We start from the raw sequence: 24,815 nt of genomic DNA, 5'->3' as shown, positions 1-24,815 counted from the left end.
CCAGCTATCAGTGCTACTTTGTGGGGATTTCTGGGCGCTGCGTAAGCCATATCCGCAAAATTGCAAGTCCATTCCATAACTGTGTCAAGCGATAGTGCGATTCGGTAAAGTTATCTGCCTTATCAATTCAGAATGCTCATCCGCGTGTTATGTCACTGTAGGGGAGATATATTTTATGGAAGGACAATATGTAACCTGCTTGCTGTTCATCTCACAATGCATAACAGAAATTAGAATTACCTGATTTTCACTTATAACCAACGGTTGCAGGCCAACGACCATCAGGCTGATTGGCTTCTACTTAAATAAATCGCACACGCGGCTGCTTAAAAGCGTTCTTATGTGTGATCCGGAAGCAGAATTACAAAATTATGTGCTAACGTTATGGGCAGATATTGATACCGCGGTCTGTGGCAGGCTGAACGTGTGGTTAAGTTACTAAACATTGCGATTATAAGAGGAAGACGGTAATGATGCTTATCGGTTTGCGATGGCTGTGTTTCGCCAGCGGAAGTTATAACACGGTTCATGCAACAACTGCTGCAATTCCAAATTCTACATATTAATAGTTTCCGTCTGCATTCCTCCGATAGCCTATAAATGGTCTGCACAGGTTCCGTGACTAATTATTAACGATCCCTACACTTACTTTAATCAACGGGATAACCTCGTATGACAGTTTTGGTACTCCACCAGAAATTCGGCGTTATTCGCCTAGCCTAGTATGCGCATAAGTGCGTTCCGGTAGCCTGCATCATGACAATTCGTTTCAACATACTCATCCTCTCGTGTCTCTCCTTCGTACTAGGTCAGTTTTGTCTCGATCTTAAATCGTTCTACTCAGCGGTACATATTTTGTAAAAGAAAGTATAGAAATACATTATCATCTACGAAAGTTGAATTATCCGTTGTTCAGTGCTCGTGTATTACAGTCCCTTTACACGTTATTAAACGAGACTTTTGTTCTTTCGCTTAAATTGTTTACCCATTTTGAGATTAGTCATGGCGCATCAAACTGCAAGGTTGTATTCTTGGGCTGCTGCAGGTAGCAACGTGGATACATACAAGAATACTGTTTTGTTTCCGTATAAAGAAGCCCTGGTCTACTTCGCCGATGCAGTAGTACAGCCGCTGGCCAGCGCACCGGTACCCACAGGAGATTACCAAACCGGTAAGTGTCTCCACGGGTGTACTCTACAGATTCCGCTGCGCAGCATTAACATTACTGATTCCAGAGAAATATTACTAAATTTGCTAAGCTGTTATAACATATTTCGCATCTTCTGACGGCGAACCACTTTGCTTAACCAACATACTCTGTACAGTAAACATGCGGCACGCCTAAATCTCACCAAAAAGTTCAAAACTCATACTGTAATTTTCAAAACTCATACTGTAATAAACTCATACTGTAATACAAACATACTGTTCAAAACTCTTACTGTAATACAAAACTCATACTGTAATTTTCTTGTCCTCAGACTTTACCGAAGAACTGAAGGCATTTATTCGGGATTCCAAAAACTTCCACGCCAAAATTCATAATTTGAGCACCGCTGCGGAAACCGAAAAAGTTAAAATGAATAATGCACTGCAGCGAAAAACCATGGAACTCAGCAGCGTTAATACCCACCTAACTCAGAGGCAAAATGAGCTTCGACAGAAGAATGCCGAACTGCAAGGACAGCAAGTCCAGCTAAATGAAGCCAACGGTCAGCTGCAACAAGCCAGACTAGAAACAGCGCAAGCACAGCGGGTAGCTGAGGAAGCGCGGCGGAAACGTGAGAGACAAAAATTATGTTGGATATTTCCTCCAGTATGTCTTTTCTTTTTGAACCAGAAGAAGAAAGTCGCAGCGGCTGAAGCCCGGCAACGTAATCTTGAAGCACGCGTAAGGCAGTTTGATCAAGTGTTCCGCGCGTTGCAAACTCAGCGAAATGCACTGCAAAATCAGGTGAAGTATTATTCTCGGCAGCTGGTTAAGTTCCTGCGAAAAGTGAATTTTTTTAACGGGCTTTTATCTGCGCATTGCAGGTGCACACAATCAACGGACAAAAGCACGCCCTGGAACAACAGCGTGCTACGCTGCAAACGCAACTGAAACAAGAATCGGAAGTCTCAGCCGGCATCACGCTTTTTTACGGCCATATGTCTAGCCTGTTCGATCATTCCGCCAGCTTGCAGAATATTGTCGACCAGCTGATTTCCGTGGATTTAGTTCTTGTTCCTCTGGAGCAAATCTTCGGGAAAATAAGTACCTTAACCGGACACCAGCAAGTTAACGAAGAAATCTCCGCGGTATTAAGCCGTCTCCGAATTAATATGCTTTTGTTAAAAGAAACCTTAACGAAGTATCCCTTGTTCTTGCTCAGCCATGTTGTTCCTTAGTGACGTTTTGCTGATATTCCTCGTTCGTGATTTTGTATACTCACACTAATTTTATTTTTGAAAGGAAGTTATAGTTTCAGCTGCATTCCGGAAATCAGCGATCTTCGTGTCATTCTATGTGTCATATACTCATGAAGTATTAATGTACAACAGGTTTTGCTTGCCCGCTTTCATGTCAATAAAAATTTTCCAATTTATCTTGAGGACAGCTACAGTGAACGATGTATGTAGCAAAATATTGATGAAAATGCAAAACGTTTAATACGTACAGATCTACACCAGCGTCTCTGTGTACAACGCTCGTGAAAAATCAAATCGTGGAAAAACCTAAATTGCAACCGCGCGCATTTTGAGCAGGCTTTATTTCCCTGCGCGTCATAATCTCCAACTAATTTTTCCTCGCAGGTAATGTTTATACCTCATTTTGGCAGAAGCAAGCATTGCCGAAGTCAGTAAGCAGCAGTTATATTGAAAGTGCGTTAGTCTTGCGGCATTTAATTCAGGAAAAAAACGGCTTCTTACGATGCAATTTGCTTTTAGTTTTGGTTCGATAAAATTAACCGATAGTAGTAAATAAATCGAAAGGAGCTCCCTGCAAAATTATTACGTTCTTCGAACCCGTTTGCAAAGCTAAATACTTTTCTTTTCTTATACGAGTATTTAAGGTTCATCGCTCCTATGACCTACGTATTATAACAATAAAAACTTAACACGACGCTAATCCAGTACTAAATACTGACTCTTCAGGTGCCGTCCTTTCAGCGCTCTTATTAGTGATGATCGAAACTGTTCGTGTTCGTGCCGCGTAGTACTGCGCTGCCGCGCAGATGGGATATTTATGGACAAGCAGCATGTAACTCGTTGTCATCCTGTGATGCATCAAGTAAGTTATTTACCATTTTAGCTTGTAATTTTAAGACTGTAGCCATTAGGCCGTAAACTTTTCAAAGATTGCGTATGTCACAGGCTATGCAAAAGTGCTTATGCATACCGGAAGTAGGGTTACAAAACGAAGATGCAAACGTTGTAAACATTATGGACAGGAATTATGGTAGCGCAGTCTCTGTTAGGTTTAACGAACGAATATGTTAGTTAGCAGATCCGGAGAAAGACGATTACAGTGACTGGTATGGCACCGGTATGGCTTATCAGCTTTCTCCGGCAATATGTCTCACCATCAGTTAAAGCATGTTTAATACGCCAACTGTTCCTTATCAAATTTCCTGACAGCTGCCACAATTTGCTTTCGCCGGTAGGATATAAAATGACTTCTGTATATTCCGTGGCTAATTAATCCCACTCCCTGCATTGTCGGCATGGTAAACCAAGTTCCTCTGCGGGATAGTTTTTTTTTTAAATAATAGCACCGCGTACGATTTAGGACAGTATTGTGTACTGAAACTCTCCCAGAAACTTGATCTTGGCAGGCTAGTTTGTGCATCACCGTTTTCCGGTACTCCAGTATTTTGCATCATTAAAATGCGCCTGAGCATCTTAATCCTTTTCTCGCTATTCTTCGTAACAGGTTAGCTTCGCCCAGATTTTTGATTATCAATATAATGACATTCTATAAAATACAGGATGTACGCTAATGTAAAAAGAGAAGGACACTTTAATAATTAATATGACTTGTACAGTACGCCAGCTCGCCAGAATCATTCCGATTGTAAACATTGCAATTGTAACACAACTTCATAATCTGTCTGCTTAGCAACAATACACCACATCTCCTCTCTCCGTTACAAAAAACTTTTTTCGCTACATTTTTCCCTTTTCATATCCATATCGATCGGGAACCTTCGTCACTCTTGTAGACTGGCGTAATGCTGGCTGTTCCGCATTTGTCGCTTGTGGTAGCGGTTGCGGATTCGTTATCGCTTCCGGTACAGCTGAAATCTCAGGTTCTGGCTTCACAGTTACTGCTGCTGGTACTTCTGGTTCAGCAGTTTTCATACTCGCGCTCGATGTCGTTTCTGCCAGTTGTTTTGGGATTTCTGGCAGTGGTTACATCATTTGGCTCTTCGTTGTCGCTTCTCCAGTGTCTGAGTTTGATCTGGTCTATGCCTGACCCACTGATCACCATCAACTGTGACTATCCACTGACGTTGACCTTTCCTGCTGATTAGTTTCCCAGCTGTCCAGTTTGTTTCGGTCCATGGCGTAATCGCGAACGATGACCATCTGACCAGGGCTAAACTCCTTCGCCTTCGTGTGCTGATCGAACTGCTCTTTATAACGAGCCTGGTTTGCGACTCGCTTCTCATTCACATCTGGATGAATGCGATCCAGTGCTGTTCGCAGCCGTCGGTTGAAAAACAGTTCATCCGGTGGACTTCCGGTTGTTGACTGCGGTGTCGTACGGTAGCGAAACAGGTACTGCCGTATGGCTTCTGTCGAGATCGGTTTTCCGGCAGCCAACATCTTTGTCATGGCGTCTTTGAACGAACTGACATACCGCTCCGCCTGCCCGTTTGACTGCGGATGTCCTGGAGCCGTGCGCAGGTGCTTGATTCCTGTTACGTTGACAGTAATCACTGAATTCCGCCGAGGTAAACTGCGGCCCATTGTCCGTTACCAACTGTCTGGGATACCCATAGCGCACGCACAGGTTTTCCATTACGGCAATGACATCCGCTGACTGGGTGCGCTCTCATTCTGATCACCTCGGCCATTTGAGAAAACTGTCCACGATGATCAGGAACATTTCGTTACGAAACGGTCCCGCGAAATCCATGTGGACATCGTTCCTACGCACGCTCCGCTATCGGCCATTGCTGCAGGGGACTTTTGGTGTCTCTTTTGATGCCAGGCTGCACTGTGGACAGTTCTGAGACAGGCGTTCAATGTCGCCGTCCATTCCTGGCCACAGAAGTGACTGCGCGCTTCCGCCTTCATCCTGACTACACCTGCATGGGTCTGATGCAGATAATTCAGTAGCTGCGTCCTGAGGGCGGTTGGAATCACTGTCCTTGCTCCCCAAACAACGCAACCACTGACCACCGACAACTGAAATCGGCGCTGGTAGTATGGCTGGATATCTGCTGGAGCCTTATCTGGCCATCCGGACAGTACCAGATGTCTGCAGCGCGCAAGAAGCGGATCTTTACCGTCGCTGACGCAAATCTTCCGTGCGTCGACAGGTGTTTCGGACAACTGCTCAACGTCGATTTGGTGCACCACTTCACTCATTCCCCAATCGTTGACATCGAACATGTCTTTGGAGTGCAGCGGCAACCTACTGAGTCCATCAGCTTGCCCGAAGTCCGCTGTTGACCGGTATTCAATCCGGAAGCTGTATCCATCAGTGCCACTGCCCATCGCTGCAGTCTGTTTGCTGACACGATCGGGATTCCGGCTTTACTTCCGAATATCGTGACCAGTGGCTTATGGTCGGTGAGTAATACGAACTCGCGTCCGGCCAGATACTGGTCAAATTCCTTCACTCCGAAGACCAGAGCCAGCGCCTCTTTTTCAATCTGGGCGTACCGCTGCTCCGTTTCGGTCAGTGTTTTCGACGCATGCGCAATGGGGCGGTCTTCACCCTCCGGGCCGCGGTGGCTGATCACCGCGCCAATGCCATACTGTGATGCATCAGCTGCTAGTATCAGTGGCTTTGCTGGATCGTAGTGGACCAGCATCGTTGCCTCGCCAGCTCTTTCTTCAGGCCTTGGAAGGCAGATTCACACTCCCGTGACCACGCCCAATCGACATCCGCTTTCAGCAACGAATTCATACAGTAAGTTTTCGTTGCTAGCTGAGCGATGAATCGGTTGTAGTGGTTGATCATTCCTAGAATGACCGGAGCTGCTGAACGTCTTCCGTGCCGGCATATCCAGTATGGCCTGTACCTTGCTGACGGATACGGCGCCCGTGCTTATCCACCACGAATCCGAGATACTCCACTGAGGCTTGGAGAAAGTGACACTTCTCTGCCTTCAGTGTGAATCCTGTTCCCTCATGCGCGTTAGTGTTTGCGTCACATTTCCGAGATGCTCCTTCCGGTTCCGTCCCGTGACGATGACATCATCTTGGAATATCGCCAGGTAACCGATACCACTAAGCATACTTTCCATCAGTTGCTGGAATATGCTGGGTGCCGCCACACCGAATGGCAGTCGTGTGTGGCGGAATAGACCACGGTGCGTATTGATCACCACCAACCAGCTGCTTTCCTCATCCAGCGGAACTTGATGGTACGCATCAGACATGTCTATTGTCGTAAATTCTTCGCCTCCGTTCAGTACTGCAAACAGTTCATCGGGCAGAGGCAGCGGATACCTCTGTATATCCAGCGCGTCGTTTAGCCCTGTGCTCAAGTCGGCACATGTTCGCACTTTCCGTTTCACTCTACGGACTATCACAATTGGTGCGGCCCACTTTGCCTGATCGACCTTGACCAACACTCCCAGTCGTACCAAACGCTCCAAGTCTTCTTCCACTGGTTGTCTGAGCGCGAACGGCACTGGGCGTGGGTTTGCAGAACTTCGGTATGGCGCCTGGCTTCAGGTATAGATGCGCTGAAATGTCCGGCAGCATCCTAGCTCGTCCCGGAACAGTTCCTTGTTCTGCGCGAGGATACTTTCCAGCGTGTCCGGTTCCGCCACCGTGTGAACGGCTGACGTTGACAATTCGCTGAACTTCAGGTCGCCCATGTTTAGCGCGGATCCAGTCTCTTCCCAAGATCCGCCGCCCTTCTCAGCCACTATCATCTCAAGGTCACTGGCTGTGCTGTTCCGGTGCTCTGCGTTCACCTTGCACACGCCTAGTACTCGTATTGTGTGGCCAGTGAAACTGCGCAGCAATCTTTGTATGGGGACAGTTTAGGTGATCCCACTGATTGCCACATTTGCCTTGATGCAATGGTCTTCCCGGATCCGGTGTCCAGTTCAAAGTTACTGACCGTCCGTTGATCTTGATGCACATCTGCATCGGGTTTCCGTCTGGCGAGCTAGTGTGCAGAATGTCGTACACGGCTCCTGTCCGGCTTCTCCTACCGCGTTGCCCTCCTTGATATCCGCTTGCCTGTTTGGACTTGCAGACCCGCGCAATATGGCCGGCCTTGCCACAATTGCGACAGTTCTGGTCCTGAACCGACATTGCGCTTGGTCGTGGTTCGTGTTTCCACACCGATAGCACGCTTTGCCGCCACCGCTGTTTGGAGCTCGCTTGGCTTTGGCACCACCATTTGGCTTGGCTTCGACGGGATGAGGTCGCCTTCACGATGTCTTCTTGGAGGTTGTTGTTGACCTTGGCCTCTTCCTGGCCAGTCTCAAACCGTTTTGCGATCTGCAGTGTCTCGTCGAAGGACTTAAGCTCTTGCGACATGAGATGGCGCCTCGTGGTATCGCTGTACACTCCAGCCACAAACACTGAGCTGAGTAAATCCTCCAACAACGTCCCAGGAAACTTACATGTGTAGTTTTATCCCGTAGTTCGTTAGAGAAAGCCACTAGCGATTGGCTGGATTTCTGTCGAGTAGAGAAAAACGAGGCCCATTCAGTCGTTTGGTAGGTGACCTTTATGTACGTATCGTCCAGCTTCTTGATAAGCTCATCGTACGACAGCTCCGTAGGCTCCTTTGGTCGACAGGCGCTGACAAGGTCTTGGAAGGCTCGGACTTCCAGACTGTTCAGCAGCACTTCTTTCTGTTTCGTGGCGGCTATTTCCGCAAGGGCAAAATAGTTCTTTAACAACGACTTCCATGATGTCCATGGTAGCTGGTCAGGTTAAACCGTATCAGATTCTGCGCTTTCTTTCAGTAGACATGGTTTGTGGAATACGACTATCCTTTCACGCCAGATGTCATGTATTAAGTAATACACTTTAATAATTAATATGACTTGTACAGTACGCCAGCTCGCCAGAATCATTCCGATTGTAAACATTGCAATTGTAACACAACTTCATAATCTGTCTGCTTAGCAACAATACACCACAGACAGCGGCATGCGAGGTTTTATTCTTCGACTGTTACAGGCAGCAGTGAGGATACCTTCAAGAACACTGTCCTGTATCCGTTAAATAATCCGTATAAAGATACAGGACAGTGTTGCGGAACTAGCCTGCGTTAATACTCAGTTGACACAGAAGCAGCATGAGCTCCAGATGAAGAATGCCGAACTGGAAGGACAGCAAGTCCAACTAAATCACGCCAGCGGTCAGCTGCAACAAGCCAGAGCGGAAACCGCGCAGGCACAGTGAGAAGCTGAGGAGGCGCAACGGAAACTGGAGAGTCAGCGGAGCTGTATAACCGGCAGAGGAAAGCGCTTTATCAAGAAAATCAAAAAGGTCTTCAAAAAAGTGATTAATGCACCGTGTTATGTCGTGCACAATATCGATGCCCAGGCCAAGAGACGGAATGAAGCAGAAAGCCGTCAACGTGGTCTTGGGACGCGTAGACCAGCTTAACAAGGTCTTCAGTGTGCTGAACGAACACCGAAGTAGCCTACAAAATCAGGTACATTTCTTTTCATGTAAACATACTAGTTGAGCTTTTATGAAACCGTCCAGTAGGGATCACTTTACACCTTTGCACATAAATACCATTAATGCGCAAAAACAAGCGCTTGAAGAACAGCTGTCTTTGCTGCTGCAACAACAATCGGAGCTGTGAGCCAGCATCACGCTCTTTTATGGTCACTTATCTAGCCTTTTTGACCATTCCGTCAGCTTGCAAAATATTGTCGACAAACTGATTTCCGTGGATTTCTTGTCATCGTCCCTCTCAAACAAATATCTGAAAACATGAGCACTATTACCGGCGATCAAGTGGATACTGACGAAATCTCGGCCGCTTTGAGCCGTTTGCGGCAGGATATGATCTTGTTAAGAGAAACCTTACCGAAGTAACCGTTGTTCTTCCTCAGCCATATTGTTTCGTAGCGAATTTCAACTTGTGAGTTTTAATTTGATCTTTTGTAAATTCGGTTTACTTTAGTAAGCAATGTTACGTCTTTGAACTGCATTCGGTAACAAGCAATAATGAACGCCGCGCGGTGGACCAGACGAATTGCTTTGCAACGGTCATCATATGCAAAATTGCACAACTTCGTTAGCATTATATGTAGAAGACAAAGCAGTGTACGTGCATACACTGGACTTCAAAAATTAACGATGTTACATCTATGAGCGTACGGTCATACCCGTCCAAACGCACAGCGCTGTCGGCTGTGGGTGTATGCATCTTTACGAAATCATTGTATCATGTCATGCACATCTCCGTTAGACACCTGGTTTCCCATTGTCCAGAAAGCAGCACACTGTGCACCAGCGACCATTTCTTCGAAATTTTCGTTCTCACCAGTAGATAGTAAACCAGAATTGTGTTACTCGCCATTATGTTCAGTACGAGTAGAATCGGTGTATAACGTAGTTAGTGTCAACGCGATTACTACAATTTTATTATTTAGCACAACATCAAACTGCTGTTGCCGGCTTATTTTTCGATGCGACGGTTACTCGAATACCTTACAATTACGAATATACTGTAGCATTGCCAGTATCACTTTCATTTGGTTCTTTTTGATTTTCATAAACTGCTAACACTCGAACTGCTAACACACTGCTAACACTGCTAACACATAGCTGCTATTGTTTATCCTTAATAATATTCTTATGGTGTAGCAATAAAAATTTATGGTTTTTCGATCACCCAAAAGGCCCTCTCAGTTTTTTGAGTGAATAAATACTATGAGATTATGCTCTAATTCTCTTTCATACAGTTACACCATAGCGTGATTAAGAAAAAATAAGGGATACTGCGGCAGTTTCTCTTTGAGGGTGGCAGTATATTGGCGCATACGAGTCAAAGCCGCGCTGATATCGTTTCTAATCAGCTGGTCGCCGGTGAAAGCCATCAACTTCTCGGAGATTTGCTCCAGAGGCGCTATGAGCAGCTCTGTGGAGATGAGTTTATCCATAACATTCTGCAGACTTCCAGAGTGGTCAAAAACAGTGGAGATGTATCCGTAGAACAGACTGATCGGCGCGACCAGTTCCGTTTCCCGCCGGAGCTGCACTTGAAGCACGGACAACTGATGTTCTAATGCGCACTTTTGACCGGTAACTGCGCTCACCTACAACAAATTAATTAAAGCTGCTTTCTAAAAGCAAGTTCGGCGCGATTCAAGTATTACGTAACGGCTCAGGGGGTGGGGAGTGGGTCCGGCTGGCGTTACCCGCTCATAAGTAATACATGGATAAAGGTCACAAATGGGTGGGGGGGTGGTCGAAAAAGTTGAAAATTTCCGTTACGTAATACTTGAATTGCGCCTTCGGCAACATTATACTAGCTTTACGCTTTCTCGAGGAGGCAGTGCTCGGATTCTTAGCACAGAATGTTCAAATTAGGGAAATAATTCTGAACTGAATTACCGGTTGTCACTATCAGCACAAGCGTGCCGTTTTGTGAAATGATCATTGAACAGATTCATGTACGAGCCCGGTGATTAAATTCCTGCGTAAAAGAATAAAAAAAAGAGATTCTTGGGTAATGCTAAACTTTGAACTGCTGCCCGTCATGCCAAGCTCCCGAATTACGCGTTACCTTGATCTGACATGGCTGGAAGCACGTCACGAATTGATCGTAATAAGTCTTCGTAGAATCTACGAAGTTTACGAAGGAGTTCGCAGAATTAAATTTATCATTGCTATAGCTTTAGTGTTGTAGCTACTTTCGATGCGAATCGCGCTTAATATTCTACTTCATGCCAGTAAGTCAATCATTGTGGTTATAACAATCGTATTTTTATTGTTGTATATGCGCAAGCAAACGATTATTAGTGAAAAATCAATCGTCACAAAGCAGATGCCAGGGATTTAATTACAAATTCACTTTAAAAAGTCGGTTTTAGTTTCATTTTACTAGACCAAAGCACTTCTCGAAGTCGAAATTAAAGGTAGATCATTTTACCGTCTGACCTGATGCTTCGACCAGAAAACTTTATTGTATCGAATCGTACGTATATCGCTGTTTGTCTTACCTGATGTTGTGCATGATCCCGTTTGGCGCGTTTCTGATTGACCAGGTGAGTAAGGTCATGGACTCGTGCTTGAGCCTGAACTTTCTTGCGTGCCGCTGCCGTTCGGCGGTCTTTTGCGCTATCGATATTGTACACGACGTGGCACGGAAATTCCAAAAGCTTCTTGAAAAGCTTCTCAATCCCTCGTTTTTTTCTGCCAGTGATGCAGTTTCTTATTGGTTCCACTCTACGCAGCGCTTCGTCGTATTCATGCTGGGCGTGAAGTGCGTCCGCTTGGGCGTGCGCCAAATGGCTGTGCGCCTCATTCAACTGCACCTCCTGTCCACTCAGTTCGGCCTTTTTTACATTCAGCTCGTGTTGTTTTTGGTTTAACTGACCACTGCAGGCGGCGACTTCCGCATTTTTCTGCTCCACTTGCTGCTGTGTTTTCACCTTTTCTGTTTCTGCTGCGGCGCTGATATCACGAACAATGGCGTTGAAGGTTTTGCAGTCGCGCGCAAATTTTTGCAATTCAGGCGTTAACTCTGGGGTCAAAACAAGATTTAGAAGATGTTATGCTACGCTGTTAGCCACAGTTACCGGTTTGATTAGCGTTCACGGGAACGGGCGCGGCACTGAGCGGTAACATAACTGTGTCAGCAAGATAAATTACGGCATTCTTGTATGGATACAGCACTGCATGCTTGTATTTGTAAGCTTCATTATTATTAGTGCCTGAAAAGAAATGCGACTTGTGCCGATGAATTTATAAACTCATTTCATTAGTCTGGCAATGGCATGTCTATTAAGTACAAGATCTATACTACGCGCGGCGCCCCATAGTTTTGAGATCTCTATAACCATAAAACTTCTGGAAAAACGGACAACGCCATTAGATCCGGGATAGTTCAGAAGTGGCCCGCATGTGTTTTTTTTATGAAAATATCGAGCCGGCATCAAGCCGGCATCAAGACCAGATGATCCAACCCATCTTAAAGGTCACCTTAACCTTAGAAATATTTGCCTAGATACAATACAAAATACCAATTGACATAATTATCACACTAATTAAACCGAAAAATAAATAAATAATTATTGTGCTTATTCAAACACTCGCGTTATTCAAACATTGCTGCCGGTGTTGCCGAGCTCGAAACACGTTTAAAATCAACCGATATAAAATGTAAAAATATCAAATATAAAATCAATACCAAAAATCACTGGACGAGTGAGTGACCGAAACACTATCACCGACCACTGAGCGGAATCTCTAGATGAGTGGGTGACCGAGCGACCACCACTACTGTCCAGTACACAAACGCCGTTAAGTGATCTAGTGACCGAGCTACCACTACTGCCCAGCGCACAGAGCCCGTTAGGTGAACCCGTGACCGATCTACCACTACTGTCCAGTGCATAGATCCCGTTAGGTAGGTGGGTGACCGAGCTACCAAAGCTATCCAGTGCACAGAGCCCGTTAGGTGAACGTATGACCAAACTGCAATATTACTGAGCAAAATAGAGCAGGGCCTGCTAAGTTCTTAATGGGTGACCTATCTAGCACCTCTGTCCAGTCTTAGCGTCCTTTTAGTTTGCAATGTGATACTCTCGTGGGTGATTAGATTCGGATGGTTTTTCGCTAAGAAAATTTAACAAAAAATGATCTGTAAAGTCAAAGTAATTGCGTTCGACTGCACGAAACCAAAACATCCATTTTTTTACAAAATTTTTGTTATCGGGCTTTTCAGATTTATCCGTTTTAAGTTAACAATCCGTAAACCGGCCAAGGAGTTTAGAACCCAAGAAACGCGGAGGCGAAGCCGAGGCTGTTTCTTGTATATGTATATGACCAGCATTTGAAAATAAAGAATTTGCTTCGGAAGATCTTTTCAAAAACAATAAAATCTACGGTAAAGAAGCAAGTAAAAAAAAGCTCTTGTTATATTTTACGGGTTACTAATTTTAGAATGCAACCACAAAAACGTCGTGAGCCTTCAGAAAAAACCAAATGCACCGGATAAAAGATTTTCCATGATTTCATCATTTGGCTCACCTCCAGCACCAACCACCAAAAGTAGCAGGAATTCCAACGAAGGCCAGTTGTCCATCATGGATAGCTAAGAAAAAGAGTGGGCAATGCTTCCATATACGAGGCAGGAATCACGACAACCTTAAAATCACGAAGAACTGTGGCACAAAAAAATTTCCTAAAACAGATAGATGGACTGCTTTTCCTTTTAGCTGACTGTGTAACACAGAATACAAATCAGTAAGATCAAGAAATGTTTAATATCAGGAACCAAAACGGACGGGTCGTTCAGATATCCACATGTTACAGAAAAATGAGCATTGACACACTCACGAGCAATAACAATTAACGAAGCCTCCAGTCGTAAACACGGCGATAGTTTGAGCTTTGTATGGTAGAGTCCAGTGATGTAATTCCTGCTATCAACATGCGAGACTAAAATTTGAAAAGAATGCCCTGTATTTGCAAATCCGTAGGTTTTTATAGTTAGTTCTTTTGGAATGCACGCAATCGCGTTGTGCCGAAACGTCATTTGATATTGATTGCCTAGCAAAAGACATGATCATCTGTCGGATAACCAGACCCGTTCCTGTTTACGCTGTATTTACTTTACCAGTAAAATTCTTTGCACTTTCGTCATCCAATATCACTTCTGACTTCTGAGTGGTATCACAGGAAAACAAACCGTTTTCCGTTTGTCAATGGTTAAAATACGTATATAAGATTGTTTATCACAATGATAACAATCGGTGTTTGAAGAAAACCGTTTACTTTCATCCGTTTCCTTCGTCAAGAAAACCGTCAGTAGGTGGCCATTTTCTAAAAATGCTCATGGACTATGAATCAGACTGCTGATCAAACAGATATTTATAGTTAGCGTTTTTAATCTCTATATAATCTCTATATAATAATCGCGTAAGCCTTAATCTTTGTTGAGTCCGTCAGCTCGACTCACGGATCCAAACTGCCGTGACTATATATCATTCGATAGCTCTTAAAGTGTAGATTTGCCATCACAAATCAGTTTTTCAAGAAAAAGGTAAGTTTGAAAGAAAACTTCCAAAAACTTTAACATACAAAGTCTATGGGAAAAGCTAAGAACCCACCACTGCTAAACCAACCACCCCACCACTGTCTCAACAGCCAACATGCTTTTTTGACAGTTACGCTGCAGCACGACTGAACATTACGTTCCATAACAGAAAATAATATTTCATCGTCTTAATGTACATTTCTCATCGAAATTTAGTTTTGAGAAAGAAAACAAAACGAAGGAAAGAAAACAAAATGGCCGCAAAGATTCTGCGACGGTGGGACGGTTCTAAAGTCTGATTTTAAGAACGTACCTGACCCCCGCAGTAGTTTATTCAGTTTTGGCCTAACTACGCTGTAAAGTACCTTCCCGGGCGGGCGCGGTTGCCTTTCTTGCAGAACTGCCTGCGATTTAAGGCAATTTTTCTACGTTTTCGTTTTCGGTAGATAAGACAAGGTGGTGTTCGAGAAAGGCAAACGGGGCAACTTGGAATACGTATTCAAGGTTTGCTTCGAAGAACAGCAAGCTGTTTGTTTCGCAGGTTACGTGGTGTTTGGATTAAAGAACGGCTGATACATATCAATACAAATCCAGCTTTCTGTACAAGCCATTTGTAAATCATTTTCGGTATAAAATCGGGTGGGGTAGAATTGGATGTGGCGCGAATTGTAATATGTAAGGTGGAATGCTGCATTGTAAGTAAAAGAGGACAAATGAATTTTTCAGTTCGCTTGACAGCGTACTAGAAGGCGGCGCCGCAGGCAACGCCGAGCTGCGGCGCGAGCGGAGCTAGCGGAGCAGCAAGCATGCAAGAATTTTGCGTAACCGTTCCCGCTTTTGGAAAAGAGTTAAAAGCGAAGAAGAAAACATAACGAAATGCTTCTGTTCTTATTTAATTAACTGTGTGGATGTGTTCTTTGGTCAAAGACACAAAGCAATAGTAAAAAAGGAGCATCGATAGCAAGGGGAGCAATAGCAGCGATAGCATTACTCTGTCCGTGTGTTCGGATTGTTAAAATGGGATGCAAAGGGCACCAGTGGTGGTAATTTTCAAATTGGGCTTTCAGTATAGGTAAACTGTTATCGGATAGTAACGACCCTACACCTTGAAAAAGCAAAATGATAAAAAGGAAAGGCTTTTTTCCTTATGTTCTTACTCTACAGACTGTACATCTTAAAATCGCGCAGATGAAAGGAAGGGAAGAGAGTCAACTTCTACTAAATTACAGAGTCCCTATGCGGTCCCTAACTCTAAATGATTGGATAACTGATCTGGAACTTAATTAATAGACAGGAAACTAATGCAAAATGCTCTCCTATTTGGGCGTAAAATTTCGCATTATTTTCAAGTTTAAGGAAGTCGGTACAGTACCAAATTCAAAATGAGCGCTTTCGCGCACTCCCAAATAAAATTTTGTTTTGGTTTTGACGTTTTAGCCAGAAGATTTACATACTGGCGTGAAACCGTTTAGGCAACATCCGCTTCGGGAAAGTTTGTTGAAAATTCTAGAAAGGTTAAATGCGTTCAGGTGTATAGCGTCTCATTATGGACTGATCCTCAGATTTTATGTAAATGCACATTACCATGAAGATCGTTTTACACCGATCCAGACTTCCACGATTTTTTTCAGATTTTGAAATGAACTTTAAAATTTTTGAAATTCATTTTAAAATTTGAAAACATGCTAAAACAGTGGATCCGTGTCAAAACGATCTTCATGGTTATGTATTTACATGCAAAGTTCGAAAGGATCGGTCCATAATGAGACTTTGGTACACCTGAATGCATTCAACCTTTTGGAATTTTCAAGCCATAACTCCCGAAGCGGATGTTGCGCGCACAAACGGTTTTCACGCCAGTGTATACAAATCTTCTGGCTACAGATGCCATAAACCGAAACAAAAAAAGTGTTTGGGAGTGCGAAAAGCTTTTCGTGTGTACACGAATTTGTTACCATGTACCGCCGACACTTCCCTTAAGATCATCCTGCAGAATTAAAGCGAAAGTCAAGTTTTCCCTTAAGATCATCCTGCAGAATTAAAGCGAAAGTCAAGTTTTCCAGTAGACATTATCGTCATTTGTGGACTTTGGTATAATATTGTCGAATATAACGTTTCGTCGATGAAACCTATATGGTAACTGCAGGCAGCAGTCACTAATTTAATTTAATTTAATTTTTGCACTAGGTTATGATTTGTCCATCGCATAATAATTATTCCGCGCAATTTGCGCGGGGTCAGCTAGTTAACTGATAACTGTTATAACTGTTCAATTTTGGTAACGTCCGCACACAATCTGGGATTAAACACAATCCGAGGCAGCGGACTCGTCATCAGTAGAAAAGGAAAAACATCAAACGAGAAACAGGGGAAAAAATTATAAGTATTATTCACATTTCTATAAGCGCCACGTGTTGAGCGCGATATATCTTTTTTTACGACAAAACAGACTTCTAATCGACACGATCTAAAGCTGATGTAAACCTCCTAAGACTCTGGTAAGCTTCAGCCGGAATCTTCCGTTCCATTAGATATGGCAGCCGGTATGAATTTTAACTGTGGCCATGCACCATACTTTCTCAGTCTCAGTACGAGACAGTCTCGCTGTATCGCGTCGCATTTTACCTTTGTTTTTGCCGCCGTAAACACATTTACCATCCCAATTTACTGTAGCCTTTACTGTCAATTGACCGTTAAAATATAAATCGGCGTCGACACTTTGCCGTGCAGTTTGTTTATGCTGTTGAACTTCCTTCCTTTCGAATTTGACTATGTTTAAAATACAGATACAGTACTCTTTGTTTCTCATGCAAATTGTTGTTCCGATTTGGTGAGAATGTTTTGCAGTGTTATTCTATCAGTAGACACGATTGTCATTTCTTGATCTAGGTCTCCAACCCTGATACAAATAACGGTACGCAGTACGTGGCGGAATCGCCGTACTGTGGCTGCAGAAGTAAAATTCAACGGGTCACTGCCGATAACTTCAACACTTGGAAATTTAGAATGATCAAGAGTTTCCGGAGTCCATACAGGCAGTTTTTCAAACTGCGATTTTATCGTTTTAACGCGAAGTGGCTAGCGAATTTTCAAAATAATTCAAAAATTACCTTAGCTCATCTTACAGAGCTTTTTTTTATACTACATAACGCGATAATTGTAATGAGTATATCTTTTTTCGTTAACACGCAAAAAATTAAAGTTGTACTAGTGGTAGAGGGGGGCACGTGGGTGAACCGCAAAATAATGGGTTGCGCCGCACTTATTGTGAGTGATGGCATATTCCTTCAATCGCCCCCGACATCAGTGGTTGGCATTGAACTTTAGTAATCGCAATCAGGTGCGATCAAAATCTGCAACTGCCCCATCCAGCTTTGTTTTTTTTCAACAAAACTTCATTTTAAACGCTCAGAAGCTTCACTTATTACACAGCATCAACTGACTCATGCGGCCTAATCACAGAGAACATTTGATCTAAATTTGCTCCCATCGGTGCCGTTCCCAGGATAGATGCCGCATTGCCTCGTTGGATTTCGATGCTGATCCGCTGGCGCAGGAATCCAGCTTTGAGCTTGTTGACAAGAAAGAGGTACAAAAGACCATAAACGCAAATCTGCCGTCTGACAGGCAGGCAGCCATATAATATGGCTGCCTGCCTGTTCTGCGTTAACTCATGTGCTTTTGTGCGGCAGCCAGCACCTCTCGGTACCGGCACCAAAGCCGTGAAAGAGGTGTACAGTACTTTGCAAGCTAACAGTGAACAAAACGTAAAAAAACTTTGAAAATCAGCTGTGAATACATTTGTCTGCCAAAATTACGAATAAAATCGCATTAAATAAAGCACCACAGCCTGAGCTTATTATACGGACAGAATCTCTTTTAGGGTTTTGTTCGGCAGATATGGTCAGAACTATCCAGGGTAGAGTGTCCAAGCACTTCTTTGGCACCCCGATTTTTTTTCTTTTTCTGTTTTTTATCAATCAAAATTCTGTCCGTATAATAAGTTTCTAATACTTCACTCTATAAAATAGCCGTTTCAGAATATTTTTTTTCACATCTGTACTCTGTAAAAATCGACTTCAAATTTTTCACTTTAAAAGCTAATTTCTCAGCAACAACAAATGCGTTACCATTATTGAACCCATTAAGGTACAAAAACCATTTCTTTATGTGTCATATGCTACGGTTTTGTTTAAAAGTGTAGCGCGTCAACGGTATGCCCGTTTTCGCAGAAGGACCGAGTTGCTAGCCACTTCGCGTTAATTCACAATGTCGAACACGCATTTTCTTTTTGGATAATGAACAACCGGCGTTTTTTCGCTGCTCAAACTCTGAGGAATGCTTTTGGCTGACGCATTTATGAAGAAATTTAATAGTAAAGCAGGAAGCCAGGAAGCCTGTCTACTTATCCGCCATCCGATCATGTTTCACAAGCCATCCTGGACTCTGGCGTTATCGCAAAGTCCAGGACAGAAGGATTGTGTATAAATAAAGACACTTTGTGATGAAACGCTACTCCGGTTTACGTTGCATTGTGCATATTATTGCGTGGGAGTTATTAATTCCTCGATCAACCATTCCGGAATAAAAACTGCCGCCGTTGAAACTGCAGGTTTGTGTATTAGTCGTTTGCTGAGGGATAAAGTGGTGACTCACTGGTGAGTAAAAACATGTACAGTAGGCATAATTAAATATGTGAAAGCACACTAACAAATTACTGAACCATAGCGAGTTATGCAGAGTCGAGCGTTTCTTTGCGCTAACTCCATGGCGAGACCTTTCCTGTTACCTTAATATTTTGAGTTTTGTGGCTGCCAGAATTGAGTTTGAGAATTTCTTGAGAAGGCTGTGGTATAAGCTGTGCCGTGGTTGTATGCTTAGGGCATTGTATTACCGGCTTCGTCATGACCTTTATCATGCTGCTTGTGTTTCCTATGACCATTATTGTGGATACTACTTAAACCACCACTGTTATATGATCCATTCTGCTACTCAAATTGCTCTTTTCGAATTTTAGTCGATTTATATGACGGGGTCATACTTAACCGATAACGAGCAGGCGTGCAATACACAGTACAATAGTCAGTTAAGAAGCTAGTAAGTCGAGATATACCTCTTGTTATGGAAATTTGCCGCTGCCGTTCGGCGGTCTTTTGCGCTATCGATATTGTACACGACGTGGCACGGAAATTCCAAAAGCTTCTTGAAAAGCTTCTCAATCCCTCGTTTTTTTCTGCCAGTGATGCAGTTTCTTATTGGTTCCACTCTACGCAGCGCTTCGTCGTATTCATGCTGGGCGTGAAGTGCGTCCGCTTGGGCGTGCGCCAAATGGCTGTGCGCCTCATTCAACTGCACCTCCTGTCCACTCAGTTCGGCCTTTTTACATTCAGCTCGTGTTGTTTTGGTTTAACTGACCACTGCAGGCGGCGACTTCCGCATTTTTCTGCTCCACTTGCTGCTGTGTTTTCACCTTTTCTGTTTCTGCTGCGGCGCTGATATCACGAACAATGGCGTTGAAGGTTTTGCAGTCGCGCAAATTTTGCAATTCAGGCGTTAACTCTGGGTCAAAACAAGATTTAGAAGATGTTATGCTACGCTGTTAGCCACAGTTACCGGTTTGATTAGCGTTCACGGGAACGGGCGCGGCACTGAGCGGTAACATAACTGTGTCAGCAAGATAAATTACGGCATTCTTGTATGGATACAGCACTGCATGCTTGTATTTGTAAGCTTCATTATTATTAGTGCCTGAAAAGAAATGCGACTTGTGCCGATGAATTTATAAACTCATTTCATTAGTCTGGCAATGGCATGTCTATTAAGTACAAGATCTATACTACGCGCGGCGCCCCATAGTTTTGAGATCTCTATAACCATAAAACTTCTGGAAAAACGGACAACGCCATTAGATCCGGGATAGTTCAGAAGTGGCCCGCATGTGTTTTTTTTATGAAAATATCGAGCCGGCATCAAGACCAGATGATCCAACCCATCTTAAAGGTCACCTTAACCTTAGAAATATTTGCCTAGATACAATACAAAATACCAATTGACATAATTATCACACTAATTAAACCGAAAAATAAATAAATAATTATTGTGCTTATTCAAACACTCGCGTTATTCAAACATTGCTGCCGGTGTTGCCGAGCTCGAAACACGTTTAAAATCAACCGATATAAAATGTAAAAAATATCAAATATAAAATCAATACCAAAAAATCACTGGACGAGTGAGTGACCGAAACACTATCACCGACCACTGAGCGGAATCTCTAGATGAGTGGGTGACCGAGCGACCACCACTACTGTCCAGTACACAAACGCCGTTAAGTGATCTAGTGACCGAGCTACCACTACTGCCCAGCGCACAGAGCCCGTTAGGTGAACCCGTGACCGATCTACCACTACTGTCCAGTGCATAGATCCTGTTAGGTGGGTGACCGAGCTACCAAAGCTATCCAGTGCACAGAGCCCGTTAGGTGAACGTATGACCAAACTGCAATATTACTGAGCAAAATAGAGCAGGGCCTGCTAAGTTCTTAATGGGTGACCTATCTAGCACCTCTGTCCAGTCTTAGCGTCCTTTTAGTTTGCAATGTGATACTCTCGTGGGTGATTAGATTCGGATGGTTTTCAAGAAAATTTAACAAAAATGATCTGTAAAGTCAAAGTAATTGCGTTCGACTGCACGAAACCAAAACATCCATTTTTTTACAAAATTTTTTGTTATCGGGCTTTTCAGATTTATCCGTTTTAAGTTAACAATCCGTAAACCGGCCAAGAGTTTAGAACCAAGAAACGCGGAGGCGAAGCCGAGCTGTTTCTTGTATATGTATATGACCAGCATTTGAAAATAAAGAATTTGCTTCGGAAGATCTTTTCAAAAACAATAAAATCTACGGTAAAGAAGCAAGTAAAAAAAAAGCTCTTGTTATATTTTACGGGTTACTAATTTTAGAATGCAACCACAAAACGTCGTGAGCCTTCAGAAAACCAAATGCACCGGATAAAAAGATTTTCCATGATTTCATCATTTGGCTCACCTCCAGCACCAACCACCAAAAGTAGCAGGAATTCAACGAAGGCCAGTTGTCCATCATGGATAGCTAAGAAAAAGAGTGGGCAATGCTTCCATATACGAGGCAGGAATCACGACAACCTTAAAATCACGAAGAACTGTGGCACAAAAAAATTTCCTAAAACAGATAGATGGACTGCTTTTCCTTTTAGCTGACTGTGTAACACAGAATACAAATCAGTAAGATCAAGAAATGTTTAATATCAGGAACCAAAACGGACGGGTCGTTCAGATATCCACATGTTACAGAAAAATGAGCATTGACACACTCACGAGCAATAACAATTAACGAAGCCTCCAGTCGTAAACACGGCGATAGTTTGAGCTTTGTATGGTAGAGTCCAGTGATGTAATTCCTGCTATCAACATGCGAGACTAAAATTTGAAAAGAATGCCCTGTATTTGCAAATCCGTAGGTTTTTATAGTTAGTTCTTTTGGAATGCACGCAATCGCGTTGTGCCGAAACGTCATTTGATATTGATTGCCTAGCAAAAGACATGATCATCTGTCGGATAACCAGACCCGTTCCCGTTTACGCTGTATTTACTTTACCAGTAAAATTCTTTGCACTTTCGTCATCCAATATCACTTCTGACTTCTGAGTGGTATCACAGGAAAACAAACCGTTTTCCGTTTGTCAATGGTTAAAATACGTATATAAGATTGTTTATCACAATGATAACAATCGGTGTTTGAAGAAAACCGTTTACTTTCATCCGTTTCCTTCGTCAAGAAAACCGTCAGTAGGTGGCCATTTTCTAAAAATGCTCATGGACTATGAATCAGACTGCTGATCAAACAGATATTTATAGTTAGCGTTTAATCTCTATATAATCTCTATATAATAATCGCGTAAGCCTTAATCTTTGTTGAGTCCGTCAGCTCGACTCACGGATCCAAACTGCCGTGACTATATATCATTCGATAGTTTTAAAGTGTAGATTTGCCATCACAAATCAGTTTTTCAAGAAAAAAGGTAAGTTTGAAAGAAAACTTCCAAAAACTTTAACATACAAAGTCTATGGGAAAAGCTAAGAACCCACCACTGCTAAACCAACCACCCCACCACTGTCTCAACAACAACATGTTTTTTGACAGTTACGCTGCAGCACGACTGAACATTACGTTCCATAACAGAAAATAATATTTCATCGTCTTAATGTACATTTCTCATCGAAATTTAGTTTTGAGAAAGAAAACAAAACGAAGGAAAGAAAACAAAATGGCCGCAAAGATTCTGCGACGGTGGGACGGTTCTAAAGTCTGATTTTAAGAACGTACCTGACCCCGCAGTAGTTTATTCAGTTTTGGCCTAACTACGCTGTAAAGTACCTTCCTGGCGGGCGCGGTTGCCTTTCTTGCAGAACTGCCTGCGATTTAAGGCAATTTTTCTACGTTTTCGTTTTCGGTAGATAAGACAAGGTGGTGTTCGAGAAAGGCAAACGGGGCAACTTGGAATACGTATTCAAGGTTTGCTTCGGAAGAACAGCAAGCTGTTTGTTCTGCAGGTTACGTGGTGTTTGGATTAAAGAACGGCTGATACATATCAATACAAATCCAGCTTTCTGTACAAGCCATTTGTAAATCATTTTCGGTATAAAATCGGGTGGGGTAGAATTGGATGTGGCGCGAATTGTAATATGTAAGGTGGAATGCTGCATTGTAAGTAAAAGAGGACAAATGAATTTTTCAGTTCGCTTGACAGCGTACTAGAAGGCGGCGCCGCAGGCAACGCCGAGCTGCGGCGCGAGCGGAGCTAGCGGAGCAGCAAGCATGCAAGAATTTTGCGTAACCGTTCCCGCTTTTGGAAAAGAGTTAAAAGCGAAGAAGAAAACATAACGAAATGCTTCTGTTCTTATTTAATTAACTGTGTGGATGTGTTCTTTGGTCAAAGACACAAAGCAATAGTAAAAAAGGAGCAGCGATAGCAAGGGGAGCAATAGCAGCGATAGCATTACTCTGTCCGTGTGTTCGGATTGTTAAAATGGGATGCAAAGGGCACCAGTGGTGGTAATTTTCAAATTGGGCTTTCAAGTATAGGTAAACTGTTATCGGATAGTAACGACCCTACACCTTGAAAAAGCGCAAATGATAAAAAAGGAAAGGCTTTTTTCCTTATGTTCTTCTTACTCTACAGACTGTACATCTTAAAATCGCGCAGATGAAAGGAAGGGAAGAGAGGTCAACTTCTACTAAATTACAGAGTCCCTATGCGGTCCCCTAACTCTAAATGATTGGATAACTGATCTGGAACTTAATTAATAGACAGGAAACTAATGCAAAATGCTCTCCTATTTGGGCGTAAAATTTCGCATTATTTTCAAGTTTAAGGGAAGTCGGCCGGTACATGGTACCAAATTCGTGTACATGCACGAAAAGTTTTCGCGCACTCAAATAAAATTTTGTTTTGGTTTTGACGTTTTGTAGCCAGAGGGTACACTGGCGCGAAAACCGTTTGTGCGCACATCCGCTTCGGGAGAAAATGTTTGTTAGAAAATTTCTGTTAAATGCAGCCATGTGAAAGTCTCATTATGGACTTCTCCTCAGATTTTGCATGTAAATACTATGAAGATCGTTTTACACCGATCCAGACTTCCACGATTTTTTCAGATTTTGAAATGAACTTTAAAATTTTTGAAATTCATTTTAAAATTTGAAAAACATGCTAAAACAGTGGATCCGTGTCAAAACGATCTTCATGGTTATGTGCATTTACATGCAAAGTTCGAAAGGGATCGGTCCATAATGAGACTTTTGGTACACCTGAATGCATTCAACCTTTTTGGAATTTTCTAACAGCCATAACTCCCGAAGCGGATGTTGCGCGCACAAACGGTTTTCACGCCAGTGTATACAAATCTTCTGGCTACAGAATGCCATAAACCGAAACAAAAAAAGTGTTTGGGAGTGCGAAAGTAAAGCTGTGTGTACACGACTTGTTACCATGTACCGGGCCACTTCTAAGATCATCCTGCAGAATTAAAGGAAAGTCAAGTTTTCCAGTAGACATTATCGTCATTTGTGGACTTTGGTATAATATTGTCGAATATAACGTTTCGTCGATGAAACCTATATGGTAACTGCAGGCAGCAGTCACTAATTTAATTTAATTTAATTTTTGCACTAGGTTATGATTTGTCCATCGCATATTAATTATTCCGCGCAATTTGCGCGGGGTCAGCTAGTTAACTGATAACTGTTATAACTGTTCAATTTTGGTAACGTCCGCACACAATCTGGGATTAAACACAATCCGAGGCAGCGGACTCGTCATCAGTAGAAAAGGAAAAACATCAAACGAGAAACAGGGGAAAAATTAGGTAT

At 43.0% G+C, this 24,815-nt stretch overlaps 2 protein-coding genes across 6 annotated transcripts; one reads left to right on the top strand and one right to left on the bottom strand.

Moving 5' to 3' along the window:
- Positions 1-427: 427 nt before the first annotated feature.
- On the top strand, positions 428-2,549 carry LOC129597841 (uncharacterized). The gene is made up of 4 exons (XM_055495533.1): positions 428-808; positions 1,046-1,171; positions 1,482-1,954; positions 2,035-2,549. Exons 1-4 carry the CDS (start codon positions 757-759, stop codon positions 2,386-2,388), a joined length of 1,005 nt encoding a protein of 334 aa, XP_055351508.1. The 5' UTR covers positions 428-756; the 3' UTR covers positions 2,389-2,549.
- Positions 2,550-9,907: 7,358 nt separating this feature from the next.
- LOC129597838 (cytospin-A-like) lies at positions 9,908-14,071 on the bottom strand. Of its 5 annotated transcripts, XM_055495526.1 has the most exons (6): positions 13,991-14,071; positions 13,711-13,812; positions 13,402-13,518; positions 11,949-12,083; positions 11,370-11,893; positions 9,908-10,463 (listed from the first exon to the last, which is right to left on the bottom strand). In XM_055495526.1, the coding sequence occupies exons 3-6, from the start codon at positions 13,457-13,459 to the stop codon at positions 10,110-10,112; spliced, it is 1,071 nt and encodes a 356-aa protein (XP_055351501.1). In that variant the 5' UTR covers positions 13,460-13,518; positions 13,711-13,812; positions 13,991-14,071; the 3' UTR covers positions 9,908-10,109. The 5 variants fall into 5 exon arrangements, with proteins under 5 accessions (XP_055351501.1, XP_055351500.1, XP_055351502.1 ...); XM_055495525.1 differs by lacking the exon at positions 13,991-14,071 and having other exon boundaries at positions 13,402-13,555; positions 13,711-13,937; XM_055495527.1 differs by lacking the exon at positions 13,991-14,071 and having other exon boundaries at positions 13,402-13,465; positions 13,711-13,937.
- Positions 14,072-24,815: the final 10,744 nt, after the last annotated feature.

This window comes from Paramacrobiotus metropolitanus, unplaced genomic scaffold (assembly GCF_019649055.1).
Source record: "Paramacrobiotus metropolitanus isolate TYO unplaced genomic scaffold, Prichtersi_v1.0 Parri_scaffold0000109, whole genome shotgun sequence".
Taxonomy (NCBI): domain Eukaryota; kingdom Metazoa; phylum Tardigrada; class Eutardigrada; order Parachela; family Macrobiotidae; genus Paramacrobiotus; species Paramacrobiotus metropolitanus.
The sequence above is the reverse complement of the archived record's forward strand: the minus strand, read 5'-3'. Positions and strand labels throughout refer to the sequence as shown.

Excerpts from the sequence above, each read along its gene's own strand:
- LOC129597841 (XM_055495533.1), top strand. The coding sequence starts at position 757 with ATGACAATTCGTTTCAACATACTCATCCTCTCGTGTCTCTCCTTCGTA. Across the intron at positions 809-1,045 it reads GTGTCTCTCCTTCGTACTAG|GTAGCAACGTGGATACATAC; the intron begins GTCAGTTTTGTC and ends GGGCTGCTGCAG. Across the intron at positions 1,172-1,481 it reads CACAGGAGATTACCAAACCG|ACTTTACCGAAGAACTGAAG; the intron begins GTAAGTGTCTCC and ends TCTTGTCCTCAG.
- LOC129597838 (XM_055495526.1), bottom strand. The coding sequence starts at position 13,459 with ATGATGGACAACTGGCCTTCGTTGGAATTCCTGCTACTTTTGGTGGTT. Across the intron at positions 12,084-13,401 it reads TTTGGTGGTTGGTGCTGGAG|GCACTAATAATAATGAAGCT; the intron begins GTGAGCCAAATG and ends ATTTCTTTTCAG. Across the intron at positions 11,894-11,948 it reads CGTGAACGCTAATCAAACCG|AGTTAACGCCTGAATTGCAA; the intron begins GTAACTGTGGCT and ends TTTTGACCCCAG.